This window comes from Borostomias antarcticus, assembly GCF_949987555.1.
Source record: "Borostomias antarcticus genome assembly, chromosome: 18".
NCBI classification, from domain to species: Eukaryota; Metazoa; Chordata; class Actinopteri; order Stomiiformes; family Stomiidae; genus Borostomias; species Borostomias antarcticus.
The window spans coordinates 6,048,047-6,065,837 of record NC_140251.1 but is presented as its reverse complement, the minus strand read 5'-3'; the positions used below and the strand labels follow the sequence as shown (position 1 = coordinate 6,065,837).

The 17,791-nt window shown below is 46.8% G+C and overlaps 2 protein-coding genes across 2 annotated transcripts in view; one reads left to right on the top strand and one right to left on the bottom strand.

Moving 5' to 3' along the window:
* The window catches only part of tjp1b (tight junction protein 1b), a 34,071-nt gene extending 23,104 nt beyond the window's left edge, over positions 1 to 10,967 (top strand). The window contains 11 exon segments of the mRNA XM_084452693.1: positions 249 to 599; positions 940 to 1,191; positions 2,463 to 2,915; positions 2,917 to 3,312; positions 3,433 to 3,524; positions 4,361 to 4,564; positions 5,195 to 5,352; positions 5,614 to 6,076; positions 8,672 to 8,889; positions 9,288 to 9,392; positions 10,833 to 10,967. Of these exon segments, the coding sequence (XP_084308819.1) occupies positions 249 to 599; positions 940 to 1,191; positions 2,463 to 2,915; positions 2,917 to 3,312; positions 3,433 to 3,524; positions 4,361 to 4,564; positions 5,195 to 5,352; positions 5,614 to 6,076; positions 8,672 to 8,889; positions 9,288 to 9,392; positions 10,833 to 10,927 (2,787 nt within the window). The 3' untranslated portion in view covers positions 10,928 to 10,967.
* A 225-nt stretch (positions 10,968 to 11,192) lies between these two features.
* Positions 11,193 to 17,708, bottom strand: LOC311320864 (long-chain fatty acid transport protein 2-like). Its single transcript, XM_084452726.1, has 10 exons — positions 17,134 to 17,708; positions 16,597 to 16,806; positions 16,345 to 16,503; positions 15,230 to 15,354; positions 14,744 to 14,938; positions 14,540 to 14,630; positions 14,124 to 14,322; positions 13,904 to 14,001; positions 13,633 to 13,763; positions 11,193 to 13,518 (listed from the first exon to the last, which is right to left on the bottom strand). The coding sequence occupies exons 1-10, from the start codon at positions 17,606 to 17,608 to the stop codon at positions 13,342 to 13,344; spliced, it is 1,860 nt and encodes a 619-aa protein (XP_084308852.1). The 5' UTR covers positions 17,609 to 17,708; the 3' UTR covers positions 11,193 to 13,341.
* Between the last annotated feature and the right edge of the window lie 83 nt (positions 17,709 to 17,791).

The following is a 17,791-nucleotide window of genomic DNA, read 5'->3' as shown; positions in this document are numbered from 1 at the left end:
TCAGGTGATATATTGATGACGACCTTGACGTTGAACCCGGGAATCCTGACGTTTCCGATACAAATGGAACGCAGCATAAAATGTAGTTCCCCGTCCTTCGCTGCCTACGGCTGTGCCCTTGAGCAAGGCACTTGACCCCGACGCTGGCTCATATACTTGCTAAGCCGCTTGGGATGAAGGCTAGATTGATTGACTGCTAGATTGTAGATTGTAATCGGAGCGCGTGACGGATCACCTCGCCCCCGCAGGCCGACGGCGCCCCGGAGGACGACCTGGACATCCACGACGACCGCCTGTCCTACCTGTCGGCGCCGGGCAGCGAGTACTCCATGTACAGCACCGACAGCCGCCACACCTCCGACTACGAGGACACGGACACGGAGGGCGGGGCCTACACCGACCAGGAGCTGGACGAGACGCTGAACGACGAGGTGGGCCTGCCCACCGAGCCCGCCATCACCCGCTCCTCGGAGCCCGTGAGGGAAGACCCGCCCGTCATCCAGGACGGCCCCGGTTACCCCGGCTACCAGCACCCCACGCAGCCTGACCCCGCCAACCGCATCGACCCCGCCGGGTTCAAGATGGCCGCCCCTCAGCAGGTAACGTCCAGAGCAAGGGGCCTCACGAGGCTGGCCAGCCTCCCATCTGTGCAGAGAGACAAAAAAAAAAGAGATCAAATGTACTCTTAACCTTTTTAACCTGTGAAATGTGGACTGTACTGGATAACCTCACGTCGTTTTGTAACATTTTACCTTCATAGCGATCTGTCCTTACCGCATCCTTTCAGATATGGTCTCTGGCTGGAGATGAAAAGGATTCTGCTCTAGGGGCAGGAGGCTGTGTGGAGAGGGAACTGCTGTAGATTTGTGTGTGTGCGCGCAAGTGTGTGTGTGCTCCTGGCAGCCTGTGTTACAAATGTCTCTTAACGATGCTCCACAGCGAGAGGAGGCGGAGCCTGAGGCCGAGGCTGCCCCGCCGCCGCCCCTGACCACGGCGGCGGTGGCGCCGCCCCACGCCGCCGAACCGGCCGTTCCGCAGCTAGAGGGTCTGAACCTAGAGGAGGCCCCCGCTGCGGCGGCTGCCGCAGCTCCTCAGGCCGACTCACTTAGCAGCCCCGCCCCCGAGCTAGCTCCGCCCCCACCGCCACCTCACGAAGCCCACCTGTCTGGGCAGCCCGGGCCAGAACCAAAGGTACCCCCGCCCCGCCCCCCCCCCCCCCCCCCCTCCGCCCCTCTCCCCTCCCACTGCTGCCTCTCGCCAGACACCCGGAGAGGGCCCGGGCCCTGGGCCCCCTGCCCCGCCCCAGCCTGCTCTTTTAACTGCCTGTTTTCTCGCACACGCTTTCCACTCGCTCTCTGCATGCCCCGCCCACACCATGTACCCACTGGGTCTCTGCCCTGCCCCTCCCGCCCCGCCCCGCCCCCCCCAGAGAGAATGTGTGCCTGGGGTCGGTACACGTCCACCACAGCGGGCTGGAGAACCGGGTAGGCTGGCGCTTCTGGACGAGGACGGCCAGAGCCAGCCCTAACACCGTCGCCTCTTACTTCCTCTGCATGGCTCCTCCTAACGGTGTTGGGTTCCTTCCAGCTTAACGTCTCTCTGGCCGGGCCGCAGCAGCACCCATGGCTAACGTAGTGCTAGACGAGCGTACCGTACCGTCCGCCTCTGGTAGCGCCGCTAGTGGACGTGGGTTGCGTGGCAGATGCAAACCGAATGTTTGGTTGCATGATGAAGGCTAACCTGCAGACAGTAGCCTAGTTCTTGGTATCACTCTGTCAAGCAATTCTCCCTATGGAAAAAACAAACAAATGTTTATTGAAGCACTACATTACGTGTTCCATTGTAGATTTGTCATGTAGACTCTCACATAATGAGCTTCTTCCATAGGAAGTAGTGTTCTTACTAGATGTGCTGTCTACAGGCTACACATCACGCGTTTGAAACAAGGCCTTTCAGAAATGTACAAATTACAGTACCTCAATGAGTCCTTTAATCGGAATTCTATTCAATAATGATTGTAGAGAATCTAGGAGAGAATATGGACAAGTTCAGTCATTCCTAAAAGGCACCTTGTCAAACATGCATTCAGAACTGGTTGTGAATAATTGACATAGGTCTGCTTGTGTAATTTGCACTCTGACATGTTTGTTTAATTCATTGATATCGTGTTTTTTCACTTGAATTGTGTTCTTGTTACCTAATTTCTAATGTTCCTTCCAGTAAGGTTGGGCTAACTATAAACAATTAATTCCTCTTTGTTGGTTTGTTGGAAAATGTACAGTTTCTTTTGTCTTTCTATCTGTCAATTTGTTGATTAAATTGACCGGAAGTATATTATTTATATATATATATATATATATATATATATATATATATATATATATATATATACTTTAACGCCATTGATCTTCAATGACCAAATGATAACATTTGCCCTCCATTTTGAATTGGTCTCCCCTCAGATGTATAAGAAGGAGCTTTACAGCATGGAGGAGCCCGTGCGCGTCAACCATGGCATGAAGCCGTCCCTCAGCTACAGTCACCAGCCGCCGTACCAGGACAACCAGCCATACCGCCAGTACGACCACCCGCCTTACGGATACGACGGCGGCGGCGGCAGCGGCTACACAGAACCAAAGCCCCACAACTTTGACTCTCACCCACACTACGACAACCGCGTGCCTCACTACGACGAGCAGTGGCCCCCGTACGACCAGCAGACCTCGCCCCAGCCGCCGGGCTACAGCCCCCGGCCCGCCTACGAGGACGGCCCCGGTAGGGACTACAGCCCGCCGCGGCCGCGCTACGACGAGGCCCCGCCCCCGACGGGCTACGACAGCAGGCCGCGCCACGCTAAGCCGGGGCCTGTGCGCTATGACGAGCCACCGCCGCCCGCGACGGCGGGCTACGACGCCCCGCTCGCCGTACGAGCAGGAGCCGCACGGCTTCCCCCTCAGCTCGCCGCGCTCCCCGGACCCCCCGAAGCAGTATTACGGGGACGCCGCCGCCCAGAGACCCCCCTACAACCCCGCCCCCCCCCACAGCCGGGGCTACAAGCCGGGGCTGCTGCACGAGCCCGCCGTGAACTCTGAACCCCCGCTGCCCCCTCCCAAACCCGAGACCCTGTCCTCGCCGGGAGACCCGAGCGTGTCCGCGGGCCCCAAACCCCTCCCCTCGCCCCCCGGGGACGAGCCGGAGGAGGACCCGGCCATGAAGCCGCAGTCCGTCCTAAACAGAGTGAAGATGTTCGAGAACAAGCGCTCCGTGTCCGTGGACAGGGCCAAGGAAGCAGGGGACTCCGCGACGCTCAGGGTAGGCCCCTCCCTCTCTCCTCAGACAGACAGACTGACGCCCTAATACTACCAGACAAGGTTTTTGCGGAGGCTGAAAACGCTGACCAGGTCGGCCCTGTTCTCTCTCCTGTGTTCCCAGCCTGCGGATGCCCCCAGACCCGTGGTGCTTCCTGGGCCGGTCCTCAAAGCCAACTCCCTCAACCACCTGGAGCCGGAGAAGCCCACGTACAGGTAAGCCTGCCAGCGCCACTGCGGACCGCAGCTCTGTAGAGGAGCTAGGCGAGGGGGGGGGGGGGGGTGGATTCGAGGTCCATTATTATTAAAGCATTTGCCTCAGAGTGCCACCTGGTGGACAGAAGTCATTAATGTATACTGTAACTATGCAGCAAAGATTCCTGTACAATAACAGAGTCAGGATAGCACTGTAGGAACATGACCAGGGGGTCAGTGCTGTTTCAGTTCAATCAGTTGAGGAAGTGAGGAGGGCAAAAAGCTTCTGGGTAAATGGACTGCACTTATATAGCACTTTTATCCAAAGCGCTTCACAATGAAGGCCTCTCATTCACCCATTCACACACACACACACACACACACAAACACACACACACGCACACACCAAGGCGGCAACTGCAAAGCAATGCACCAGTCTGCTCATTGGGAGAAAATTGGGGTTTTGTGTCTTGCCCAAAGGACACTTTGCCGGGAGCCGGGATTCGAACCGCTGATCTTGAATCCTACAGAAAAGCATCGCAACATCATTTGCCTAATGTAAACGATGGGAATTGTGATTTTAGTTTAGATTCTAAATTGATAGAATTGAAACCGGTAGGAGCACCCTTGTGTGAATATTTCTGCTGATTTCTATAGGCTCTGTTTCCCTTTCGTGTCTCTCTGCGCTACTCTCTCTCTCTCTCTCTCTCTCTCTCTCTCTCTCTCTCTCTCTCTGGGCTGTTCTCTCTCTCTCACTGTGGGCTGTTCTCTCTCTCACTGTGGGCTGTTCTCTCTCTCACTGTGGGCTGTTCTCTCTCTCACTGTGGGCTGTTCTCTCTCTCCGTCCCTCCCTCCAGGGCCCCGGAACCACAGAAGCCCCAGTCGAAACCTCAGGACGACCCGGCGCGCTCCAACCATTACGACCCCGACGAGGACGAGGAGTACTACAGGAAGCAGCTGTCCTACTTTGACCGCCGTAGCTTCGACAGCAAGGCCAGCCCTGGGATCAACCGCTTCCACGACCTGGCCAAACCAGTCCAGCTGGCATATCCCTATAATAGGTACACATTCACACACAAAACACTGCCACTTCTATTGATGAAATGGAGCTCCCTGGCCTGCCCTGGTTCACTCTCATGCATCCTGCAGTGTGTCACTAGGTTTGTGGTGTAGCTGGTACTACAGTGTGTCATTAAGTGTGTTTAGTTGGTACTACAGTGTGTCATTATGACTGTGTATTTGGTACTGCAGTGTGTCATTAGGTCTGTGTTAGTCTCTCTCCAGTCTCAAATATGACGTTGAATCTCTGCGCTCTGCATACTACATACTGTAAGAGATTCGTTGCCACTTCGCCGCCCAAGCTGGTATTCTGAGGGCGTATCGTTTTTCAAAGTGTGGAAATCAAACATGGTTTTAATGATAATTTTATCATGGTTGATCATTATACCGGTTATCGTTACATCCCGAGGGGTGTGTAGTTGGTACTATAGAGTGTCATTAGGTGTGTGTAGTTGGTACTACAGTAGCTGAAGATGAAGAGCCCTGTTCCAGTCAGAGATTACACATCCCCTGAGTTTCTATATGTGTTTGCTTGTGGTCCGACTAACCGTGTGTGTGTGTGTGTGTGTGTGTGTCTGTGTCTGTGTGTGTTTGTGTGTGTCTGTGTGTGTGTGCCTGTGCGCGCGCCACAGGGCTGAGTCCTTGGAGAAGGTGAGTCCGGTGGAGAAGAGGTACGAGCCCCTGCCCCAGATAAGCCCCTCCTCCCAGTACGGGCCGCCCGCGCCCGCCATCCCACCCGTGCCCGCCGCCGTCCCGCCCAACACGCTGCCCAGGCTCAGCGCCAATGAGGGTAAGCCCCGCCTCCAATATGCAAACCGCAGCCTGCAAGGGGCGCTTCGGTAGCTGTGCACTGCACCCTGAACGTGGTAGTTGGCCCTCCACCTAGTATATTTCCCCCTGGCGTGATGTCGATGAGATGTTCTCAGAAATTTGCCGGAGATCTTCTGGAAGCTACTGAAAGTGTCTCTGTTTGCCATAGTGTGGTAGACCTGAGGCTGTTCTCACCTCTCTCTCCTTCTCTCACTCTCTCTCTCTCTGTTTGTGTCTCCAGTGAACTCCCTTCCTGAGCCCGTCAGCTCCCCCAACCCCAAACCCGAAGTGTCCAGCCTGAGGCCTCCGACCAGGGAGGACTCCACCCAGGGGAACTACCTCTCCCAGAAGTCCCCTGTCAACGGCACCGATGCGCCGCCCCCCAAGACGCTGGGCGCCCCCGTCGGCTACAACCGCTACGTCCCCAAGCCTTACACCAGCTCGGCGCGGCCCTTCGAGCGCAAGTTCGAGAGCCCCAAGTTCAACCACAACCTGCTGCCCAGCGACGCGCCGGCCAAGGCGGAGCAGCTGACCAGCAGGCCCGGGGGCGGCGGCACCGTGGTGGTCAACAACAACAAGCCCCAGCTGTCCCCCCAGCCCCAGGACCATGACAGCGGCCTGGACACCTTCACGCGCACCATGGACAACAGGCCCAAGTACCAGCACAACAATGTCAACGCCGTGCCCAAGGCCGTCCCCGTCAGGTAGGGACCCCCGCCGCACACAGAAGGGCCCCCGAGCCCCTATCCCCCCGCTACGGCTCGCTGCTGTGTCCTCTGAGCCAAGGCTGATCATAGTTAACCAAATAAAGAAAACTAGGTGTAGAAAAGCATTTCCGTTAAATGGAATTAATAAATAAAACTAGGCTTTACAAAAAAGACAGTAACTAACTGAAACTGTATTGTGTTTTTACAAAACTAACTAAAATTATAGAGAAATTGTCTTAACTAGTTTTCGTCTTTTTAATTTTATGCTTAAAGCAGCTCAATGTAGATTTTTAACCTTAAAGTAACAGCTTCAAAATCATTTTGATGGTACACTGTCTTGTAATAGGCAGAAAGTTCTTCTTCTTGAAGTAATAAATTTGGAGTAGCGGGGCGCTATTTTCGCGGAAAATCCGTAACGCTTTACGGCATTACTTCACAATATAGGCTAGCTAGCTTGCTATGTCTTATGTTGAAATCGCTTGATGTTTGGCTGTGCTAGCTGTGAATGTATGAGGATGCATGTAATCTAGTTAGCTTGGGGCACTAGCTAATCATCAAGAACGTACATGAATTTAAATACCTGGGTGTCACTCTCGATCCGACCTTGAACTTTAAGAAGCATATTAAAAAACTAGCCAACTCGCTGAAGTTCAACATGGCAAACTATTGCCACATAAGGAGCTCTCTGACACTGGATGCATCAAGCGCATACCTGAATGCAATGATACTCTCTCACCTCTCTTATTGTATGTCAAGCTGGTCTCAGGCAGGCAAAACAACACAAAGACCTCTTGAGTCACTATATAAAAATGCTCTCAAAATACATGACAAGAAATCACGATACTATCACCACTGTAATATCCTTTACAAATAGATTATGCTAAACGTTGAAAATCTGATCATGTACTCAAATGTCTGTCTTATGTTTAAAATCATCCATAATGCTGCTCCTCCCCCCCTGAGAAAGTTTGCAACACTCAGCTCACACAGCTCTGAATTAATGACTCGAGCCACTAGGTCAACATCTCAGAGGGTGTGCAGAATCCCACAACGTAAGACTGCTTTTGGTCAATCATCCTTCATCTTCACGGCCATAAAACAGTGGAACAGCCTTCCAAAAGAACTCACAACATCAACAAGCTTTCATAGCTTCTCTCGCCTCGCAAAGCAGTGGATACTCGCTCAGCAAAGCTGCGCGCACCTGTAGTCGCACCTGTAGTCGCACCTGTAGTCAAGTGTGTGTGTGTGTGTGTGTGTGGCACATATGTATGGGGGCTGTACTTAGGGTTTGTTTTTTAAGGGTCTGGGGAAGTTGGGATGTGGGTATAGGGATGAGTGAAATCTTTGCTACATAACTTTTTTGTATTCCTTCTATGTATGTAACTCTCCTACTGTGTACTATTTGCCTCACTATTTTAAGACTTTTTTTTTTGCCCAGGGACTGCGGGTGGAAATTAGCTGTTTAGCTATAACCTTGTACAGTGCATCTCTCCCTATTCTATAGGGTAAATGTCTACTGTACCTTGTCCCTGTCTTAAAAATAAATAAAAATCAATCAATCAATTCAATCTGGTAGTGTAGTAACTTTTTAGACTGGTTGCTAGCGAGTTAGCGTGCTGACGAAGTGTAATGAAAGGCTATGAGTCTGACTCTTATGTTGTTAGAATTGCTTGACGTTTGGCTGTGTTAGCCGTGAATGTCTGAGGATGCATGCTGACTACTGTACATCGCGTGTGTTAGGCTGACGTTTGCTTGGTAGTGTAACAGTTGAGTTAGAGTTGGCGATCTGACAAAGTGTGTGGTATGTATGTGGAATTGAGTTAGTTTTGTTAGGTAACTTATTGCAGCACTAGTTGGCTAGCCACACAATAGGATTGTCAGGAGCATTGTGCAGCATTTTATGACTAGTTGGCCGCACAGATTGTCAGAAGCCATGAAGTGCAGCATTGTAAGATTTGTAGTAACCACATTTGGAGATGGATGCATGCACGTGTGTGTGTACTGTTATAAGTTGAAGGCCAACGAGGCCGTCAATAGGCCGACATTAGTTGTTACTATCACATACATTATATCTAGAAATATGTATATATACTAACTAGGCCCTTTTATTCCAGCTATCAACTGTTTTCTGTTGTCTCATGTGGGTGTTTGGGGACTGATTTCACAAATGCAGGCGTGACGCTGTACTGAACAATTTTACGACGGTTGTGCAAAGGTGAACCTGTAGGGGGCGCCAAATCACAAAAATACCACATCCTACGTTGGGCTGCTTTAAGCCTAGTATTTTGGATGGATAGGAAAGCTATCCTCCAATTATTTTAGTGTTTTTTTTATTTTTTATTTATTTTTTTATTTTAATAAAAACTAAACTAAAACTAAGCATTTTCACACAAAAAAAAACGAATCTAGCAAACCCACTTTAAAAACGAACTTAAAACTAAACGGAAATTGTTAACAAAAAGTTACGATATAAAAATTTAAACAAATAAAAAAAAAAAAAACACTGTTATAACCTTGCTTGTTTATTACTCTGTGCTCCGCCCCCTGCGGCGTTTTGACTGATGACTCTGGCCGTGCGCTGCCGTCCCTCAGCCCCAGCGCGCTGGAGGATGAGGAGGAGGACGAAGGACACACGGTGGTGGCCACGGCCCGGGGGATCTTCAACTGCAACGGCGGCGTCCTGAGCTCCATCGAGACGGGGGTCAGCATCATCATCCCCCAGGGGGCCGTCCCAGAGAGCGTGGAGCAGGAGATCTACTTCAAGGTGTGCCGGGACAACAGCATCCTGCCGCCCCTCGACAAGGAGAAAGGTGAGTCCCTCACCCCTCATCTAACCCCCCCATCCCCCCATACACACACACACACACACACAGTCCTCTGAACACCATCCTGCCCCGCCTCAACAAGGAGAAAGTGTCCCTCGCCCCTCCCGCGCCCCCCACACTCACACTCCTCTGGCTCAAACTACGATGACAGAAAGTAACATGGAGACAATCTTTCATTCAGTTGGGTCCCATCTGACGTGGTTTCTTCTGCATTTTGGTTTTACCCCGCGGCTATTTAGACTGGAACAGTGGAGGGGAAGGATTGATAGTGACGCCTGATGCATTGTGAACGCTCACTGTGCTGTTCTGTGTCTGTGATAATTCTCACCGCCCACGTGTGTGTGTGTGTGTGTGTGTGTGTGTGTGTGTGTGTGTCTCTGCAGGAGAAACGCTGCTCAGCCCTCTGGTGATGTGTGGCCCTCACGGCCTCAAGTTCCTGAAGCCGGTGGAGCTGCGCTTACCTCACTGTGCGTCTATGACCCCAGACGGTTGGTCTTTTGCTCTAAAATCCTCCGACTCCTCGTCGGGTACGCTGTCCTCTCTATCTGTTCTTTTTTTTTGGGGGGGGGGGGGGGGGGGGGGTGGTAGGTCTTTGTCTTTGGGAAGGCATAGCTGGTGAACAGTCTAATGACGGGGTTAGTTAACGAGGATCACAGTGGGGAGATTCATTCTGCTTCATCCCACACTTGAATCATCTCATCTGTTCTCCACCTTCCAACCATCGTCATCAGAGTATAAAGCTGCTTCCTTAGCGGTGCGATCGTCACTGTCCTTTCCAAAATGTCGCTTTTCATTTGGTGGAAGTTCAGTGCAAATAGAATGCGATTCTCACTCATTTGCTTCGCACATTGTGAGCAACACAGTGCAACCCAAAACGGTAACACTTTCTATGAAGGTCATGGTTATAAAGCATCATAAGCACATTCATAACACATTATAATGCATGTATAAGGTGTTGTAGAATTTCCCGTTCAATATGGGTTAAGAAGCAAGACAGTTCAACAGAGTTACCAGAGTTTATTCATCCAAGGATTGTTACAAACACTCGAGTGTGGCTTCTTGTCAAGCAACCTGCATCAAGGCTGGTCAGTTCAGACCAATGCAATCTGTGTCTCACACTTTAACCAGAAGATGTCTTCTGGTTTCTAAGTTTCTGAAATAATGTCTTCTAAACATTAATAATATGCTATAGCATGACTTTGTGAGCTTTAAATAAAGTGACAGCACTATATAAGGTTATTAGCAATTGTATCATACTATGACACAATTTTGAGGTCGTATGAGCTTTCATAATTGTGTTATAGTATGATACAATTGCTAATAACCCTATACAGTGCTATCACTTTACTTCAAGCTCACAAAGTCATGCTATAGCATATTATTGATGTTTATAAGACATAATAAGTCTGTTTGGCAGTTATTATGTGTTGTGTAACATGGAGGTATAATACAGCACTTAACTACCACTTATAATAATTTATTAACCTTGTTAAGCTGTCATGCATGACTATAAACATTTATAAATAGTTTTATTAAGCCTTATAAGTGCATTATAATGTGTTATGAATGTGCTTATGATGCACTATAAACATGACCTTTATAAAAAGTGTTACTGAAATGTTTACCATGTACACTTATTATATTATTTCACAGGTGATGAAGGATTGAGCTATTTATGATTTTTAAGTGTTGCAGCTGCTTCTGTATGTGACGTGTGAGCATCCGTGTGTGTGTGTGTCCGTTTGTAGCATGAGATTTACCGGTAGACCAATCAGGAGTAGCCAATACCGTTGCACACCAACACGAGAGGCCAGAAGAAATTCCTCATAAACCTGCTTACTTCACCACCTGGGTGTGATTTTTATATTAGACGTTTTGCTTATTGGAAGGCTGGAGGTCAGACTGCTGACCTCTCCTCTTCCCTGCAGGTGACCCCAAGACCTGGCAGAACAAGTCTCTCCCAGGAGACCCGAACTACCTGGTCGGTGCCAACTGTGTCTCTGTGCTCATCGACCACTTTTGAAGAGGGCAACAGCTGGTCTGTTACTGAATGTGAAAATCAGGGGACCACCGTTGCCCCCCCCCCCCCCCATGCCCCCCCCACCCCCAGATCGGCGGGGTTGGCACTGCTTGATGAAGAATGAACTTGATTCTCTCACGTTGTTTACTGTGCCCCCCCCCCCCCCCCCCCCCCCAAGAAAAAATAAAAGAAAACAGACACATGAGGAGTGGGAGGAGTCCAGCATCCTGGGGCTGCACTCTCTTTCTGTACTTTATTTTGTTGGGTGCTTTAAGGCTTGCAAAAAATAACATGAAAAACTAATTGTAGAAAAATGGAACTGTTGTTGGAATGCATGACCAGTGCCACAGACTGAATAATCTCATTTTGACATTTTTAGCCAATTTTTTTATTTATTTATTTTTAATTCAAAAAAGGTCTGAGCAGTGCAAGAAAGGGAGAACTTAGACATCCATTGAATATTGTTGTGGGAATTTTATGCACTCACAAACAGAAAAGTTGGTATATGCACAGCCTTTGTGTTTGTGAGGTCTGTGGTCATGCCTTTCGCTCTCGAAGGATCTCTGAAGACTTGGGAAACTCTGAGCCTGACACCAGTCATGAAGGAAGATAATATTATAGGCATCATGAAGATATTGTATAAAAATAATGAAAATAAATAAGATACTATATATGAAGAATGAAGGCGAATGTCACGGACGCTCCTGTCGGTTCCAAACAGGCTCTGTGTTAATAGATCTTTTGTAGTTCTGTTTTACCGTAGATAAATGTACTGACTTGATTTGACAAACTCGTGCTGTTTAGAGAACTATGCATGTGCTACGACTCAGGTCCAGACGCCTGCTACCGCTGACTTCAACACATAACAGTCCCATCTTACACTGCAAGCAGTGATGCCTTACCTGCATATTAAAAACATCAGATCTTTAAGTTGTAGTGGTCAAGTTATGGAAGAAATAAAAAGTTGTCTGCATTTTTAATTCATTATATCAATGAACTTGGATTTAGCACACAAGAATAATTGAGGCTGATGAAAAGGTATGCTTTCTTTTACTGCTATGCATATGAAGTCCGAGGACATACAAAAAGACTAGAAAATGTTAGAATTGTGGCTGTACATAATGCTAGCATATGGCCTTGTTTCTCTGTAAATGAACTTTTGTACATCTTTGTTATTTTGTATAAAAGAGGAACAAATGTTTCTTAAAAAAGAGAAAGCAATGACATTGGTTATGTTTGTATTCTGGTTATACCCCTGAGCCTTGGAACTAACCTAAGCAGTAATAAATCCAACTTTTCTACCAACATATACAGTACACACACTACTTAAAGGCATTTTTAACAGTCAAAACTTTTTATTCTTATTTACAAAATAGAGAAGTGCTTGGTTTAAATAATTTTAAAAGATCTGTACTCCAGAGGGGGTCTGCTTTGAAGAGTGGTCCCTTCCTTTATTTGTGATACTGGATGCTGTATTGTGTGCCCTGAAATGTATTTTTGTACTAATAGACAATTTATTATGGCACATCAGTACTATTTTCTTTTGATATGATAACACTGCTTCAATCCAACACTAGTTTATTTTCCTGTGTGGCTGACATTTTTATTTATTTTGTTTGTTTTTTGTTCAATTATTTTTTCCCCTTTGCAACACATTTCTAAGTATACCACTGTAATAAATAAAACCATTTTTAAAGTAATTCTTGGTTTGCTGTGCTTGATATTCTATAATTCTATTCTATTCTAAATTAAGCTGCAGTTGCTGCAGAGTTTAATCGAGGTAAGAAGTGTGCTCTGTCAATCATGCGTTTTACACACGAGTAACTCTTATACAACTGCGGTATCGGCATGTAGTGTTTGCCAGGTATGATATTCTAACAGAAATTAATCCATTTGCAAAAAAATCCCTGTGTCTAAGATTAACCTACATCTTTGGTCATGCAAAGATGTGTCAAGGGGTTAAAGGTGCTGGGATGAATGACTCCACTAGGGTCCAAAGGGACAGATAAGTAGCTATTGTCACCCACAAGATGAACATACTTACTTAGCTGCTCTGCAAACCATATACTGATTACATATCAGTAGTGGTTCACCTGTACATGATCCTTCTACACTTTCTGTTAACAATCACATTTTATTAATCACATGGTGAGTAAATAGTGTACAGTTGTCAACAGTTTATCAAACACCAATGCTGACAAATGATCAACTTCCATACTATATAACCAGTTTTGTTATAAAAAAAATAAAAAAAACTCAGCATGATCAGAATATTTACTGTATGTTACATATAAAATCTGTCCCTGAGATTAGACTGTGATGCTACTGGTAGTTTGTTTTACAGTGTTAGCATTATTCTCATGCAGTTTTACATAGATTTTTCCTTCCATGGACCATGCATTTTAATTACATTCTGACTACAACTTAATTTCCCTTGAAGCAATTGAGGAATATATCTCCTCAGTGAGTGGAACATAAGTCTTTCTATCTGGATCAAGAAAGTACAATGGATCTCGGATCGTAGACGGGTCGAAACCCTCTTCAACCAGCTTCATCTTCATCATCTTAAACGTTCCCGTCAACTCCATTGAGCTCTGGAAAACAAAGGGTTTAGTTTCAGCCATCTCAGCGAACAACTATACTCCCTGACATACTTGTAAACATGCAGAGACTGAGAACAGTTGAGATTGACGGCACTTTGACTTCACCTGTATTCTTATAAACCGTGGTCTTGCGTAGGCTGGGAGGTAGTTTGCTACATGCTTGAAGGTGTTGACACAGTCAAATTCTTCCCCCTCGTTTAACGTTATAGCTGACATTCCGATCCTCCCTTCGTGGCCTTGAGAGAGGCAATAATCACCTCAATAAATATCCTGTTTTACACTATAACACATTAACACTAAAACAAACAAAAAAATGACTACCAGAAAAATATAACTTTGGAAAGAAAATCTCAATCTGATCATATGTTGTATTCACCTTCAACTTTCACACCATAGACATTAGCCTCTGCAATGGAGTCCACCATGGTAAGAATATCTGCCACCTCTGTTGTGGCAACATTCTCCCCTTTCCACCTGAAACAGGGAAATCAGCATCAATGACAGAGAATGTCTCATCCCATCAGATTCTGTTAGTCATTCCATCAATCAAAGTCAATGTCTAACTGGTGAAAACCTTTCCCCTAGTAATAACTCACCTGAAAGTATCACCAACTCGATCCTGGAAGTAAACAAAGTTCTCGTGGTCAATCCGCATCAAGTCCCCAGTGTTGAAGTACAGATCACCTTTCTGCAAGACATCACGAAGCCTCTTCTTCTCTGTCTGCTCTTGGTTCCCAGCATACCCAACAAAGGGAGATATTTTGGTTATCTTTCCAACCAAAAGTCCTGTCTCGCCTGCAAAAAGGAAGAAAGAAAGCGTGACTTTCTCTTGTTGATGTTTAGTGGCAGTGATACAACTTTGATGAAGCAATCACATAATCAGCTCACTGAGAAAAACTTACACAACTCACTTCAGCAGAAATGTCAAAGTAGACCATGGGTACAAAACGATCAACAACAGAACATTGCCATTAGAACATGTGCAGTAATTAACCAGTAACACCAGACTCACCCTTTGCTGCCTTAACACACAGACCCTCAGCGTTCCTGACTGGTTCCTCCTTCTCTATGTCAAACTTGATCAAAGTGTAAGGGAAGAATCTCTGAAAAACATAATTTAATTTAATATAAGCATAGATTAATCCAGGACAGGGACCATTTACCATTTTTATCAAGGAGACAAACACAGTCCCAGTAAATTCATTTCATTTCCTACCTTGTGAACAAAATTCACTCGTCCCACCACGCCTATCTTGTTAGTGAAGTTGATAAAGCCAATATTTCCTTCAGTGGCAGCATACAATTCCCTAACAAGAATGTCACCAAATCGATTCAGAAACTCTGTCCAAATGTCCACTCGGACACCATTGCCAATGGCAATCCTCACTTTGTGGTCCTTTTCATTGTCTTTCTGAAAACAGAATTGTAGATTGGTTGATGAAATTAACTTTAGCTCAGACACAGTAGGTGGGGAAAGCTGAGGAATTACATGGGCACTGAAGCGTGTATTTTTGCTGGCGTATAACAAATTCAAAGACATTCAAGACAGAGACAAAGAGAGATTCAACTTTGCTACAGAAAAGTGATATGGATTTGTCTGAGTGCTTTATGGCAGGATGAAATACAGTTTCAAAACCAGCAGACTGCAAAGTACAGTGTTCCAAAGGTGTTATTTGTATTATTGTAGACCTGTGACCATTACCTTGGGTGTGTTGCAGAGATATCGCATGGTTTCACCGATGTACTGCATTACTGTTATATTGTGCTTTCTGCAGTCCTGCCAGAAATTAGAGGCCGAGAATTTTCTTCTCAGCACAACTGTTATACCTGGTATGAAGAACAGATTATATAATTCTTAAAATATGTTTTAAAACTGATTCTCTGGTTACTGCACTGCAACTGGTTTTCTGTCAAAGGCTGTCTTATTCCAGACTCACACTACAGGATATTTAAAATCCTAACTGATTTCAAAATCAGGTTATATCACGCACATAAGGAGAATCTTAACAGATGCTCTGCTCGTGAATCTCAAACAAGCACACACTACAAGATTTGAAAATAACGTCTCATCTCACACTACAGGATATTATCGTGCTCAAGGGAACAAACCATTGCCTCTCGCTTGTAAAGTAGTGACGTAATAATCTATTATCGGGGCCACCCCAATAGGTCTGCGAGCTGATCGGGAGGTATAAGATTAGATCTGTAAACCCCTCACATTATAATATCTGGGCCAAACATCGGTAGGCTACTGACCAACGTTCCAGATAAAATTTCTCCTCAGATTTGTCGGGAGGGGTGAATCAGGGATAAATTGGCCCAAAAACCCTGTAGTGTGAGTCCGGCATTAGGATGCATAATATAATCTAAGATTATATTTACAGCTGGTATTATATGTCTCACACAGTCACACAGTGAGATCCCCATCCGACTGCTCTATCTAGATCAAACAACAACATGCCACATTGGTTTAACAGTGCTGTGCTGTATGTGGATTGAAAATGCATTTGCGTTTACACCTAATACATCCATGGTTTACACTTGTGTTCAATGTGGTCACAATGCATCCCTGACCACATCTGGAGGTAGTTTGTCTGATCAGATTGCAATCCGTCTTCATAACGTTTTGGGTGCGTATACACCTGTAACCTAGGCTACTTTCATGTGGTTTAGCACTGCCCAATTGCAATCCTATCACCCAAAATGCATTTTAATGCCAGGGGTAAATGGGGTCTAAAAGTAGCCTAGATAATGTGGTATGTTGTGATGGTGAGAAGTGCAGTTGAGTTTCACTCGAAGACGGCGGGTTATTATCACCCCTCTCCATGGCGCCGGTAAGTCCGATGAGGAATCCAGCACTGTGATAGAGGGGCAGGTTGATGTAGAATACATCCTCTGACGTCACCCCTGAAACAGCCTGGATGAACGATGCTGCCCAGACCCTCTCGTGGGTGACCAGGGCCGCTTTAGGTAGACCTGGATTGAAGCACAGTGGGGAACGAGGGGAACCCATGTTTCATTTTCTAACGTAGTGCACGTCTGTGGTTTGACGTGGTATAGCCTACTTACCTGTGGTCCCAGAGGTGTAAATGTACAGAGCGGGGCTTCTGTGGTTGACATTGGCTCTGAGGTCAGGCGACAGAGGCTCGTCTGAGGCCTGGGCGATCTTGTCTGAGAGAGTATTGATGTCCTCTACTCTGCACTCCTCTGCTAGAATGTACACAGCGATGCCCTGCTGTCTCAACACGGGCAGAACCTCCTCCACGGCGTCCTTCAGCTCTGCGAAGACAAATGGTGCTCCGCGAACGTCCCCAATTGAGCAATGCAGCACATGGTGGCCTATCACATTCCTCAACCCCTCCGTTTGTTCAGGTACAGGTTTAAACATTTATTTACAATACGCGTTTCAATAAGTTATTGACTTAACATAAAACATCAACTGCAGTCACAGCATTGTGAAGCTTTACCATATAGCCTATAGTAGGCCTACGTTCAAGAAAGCGTGTGTGACTGCAGTTGAGGTGATAAGGTCAATATCTATATTTATATAGATAGATACGATTTTTTTTTTCATCACAGCGCAATAACACCCCCGCCAAACCTTACCTGCTGCAGCGATGAGAACCTTGGCCCCACAACATGAGAAACAATGTAACAGGGATTTGGATCTTATGTTGCAGTTCAGGAGTGCAGCAGCACAGCCGAGTTTGGCTAGGCCCAGCCAAATCCACACGTAACACGGCTCGTTCCCCAAGAACAGAGCCGCCGTGTCGCCCTCTTCCAAGCGGACCTCAGTCCTCAGCGCTCTCGCCACTTTATTACTGTGTTGATCAACCTCCGCGTAAGAGTACGCTTTACCCTCAAAATGCAGAAACGTTTTATTTGGATGTTTCTTCACCGCATCCAAAAAGCAGTCTAAAATACTATAGAATGGTTTCTTCTTCTTGTATCTCGTCAACCTTATTCCAAGTCTAACAGATTTCAGCGTATATGAAAAGTCTTGGCCAAAGTATGGAAACCATGTCTTCAAGAGAATAGGCAAAATGGCCAGTCCGGCTAAAAAGGTTAACCAAATCAACATCTTGAAGACCAGGTTAGGGAAGCATTTGTCGCTGAGATGTTGTGGTTGTAGTCCAGTTAATAGTTTACAGTTGGTTGAACTGATTACAAACTTCAGCTACGTTCTGGGATAGCCTGGTGGGCGGTAGACAGAGGCTCCCTCCCCTGGGACTAGAATCAAGTTGCGAGACGGAGGTTTTCCAAA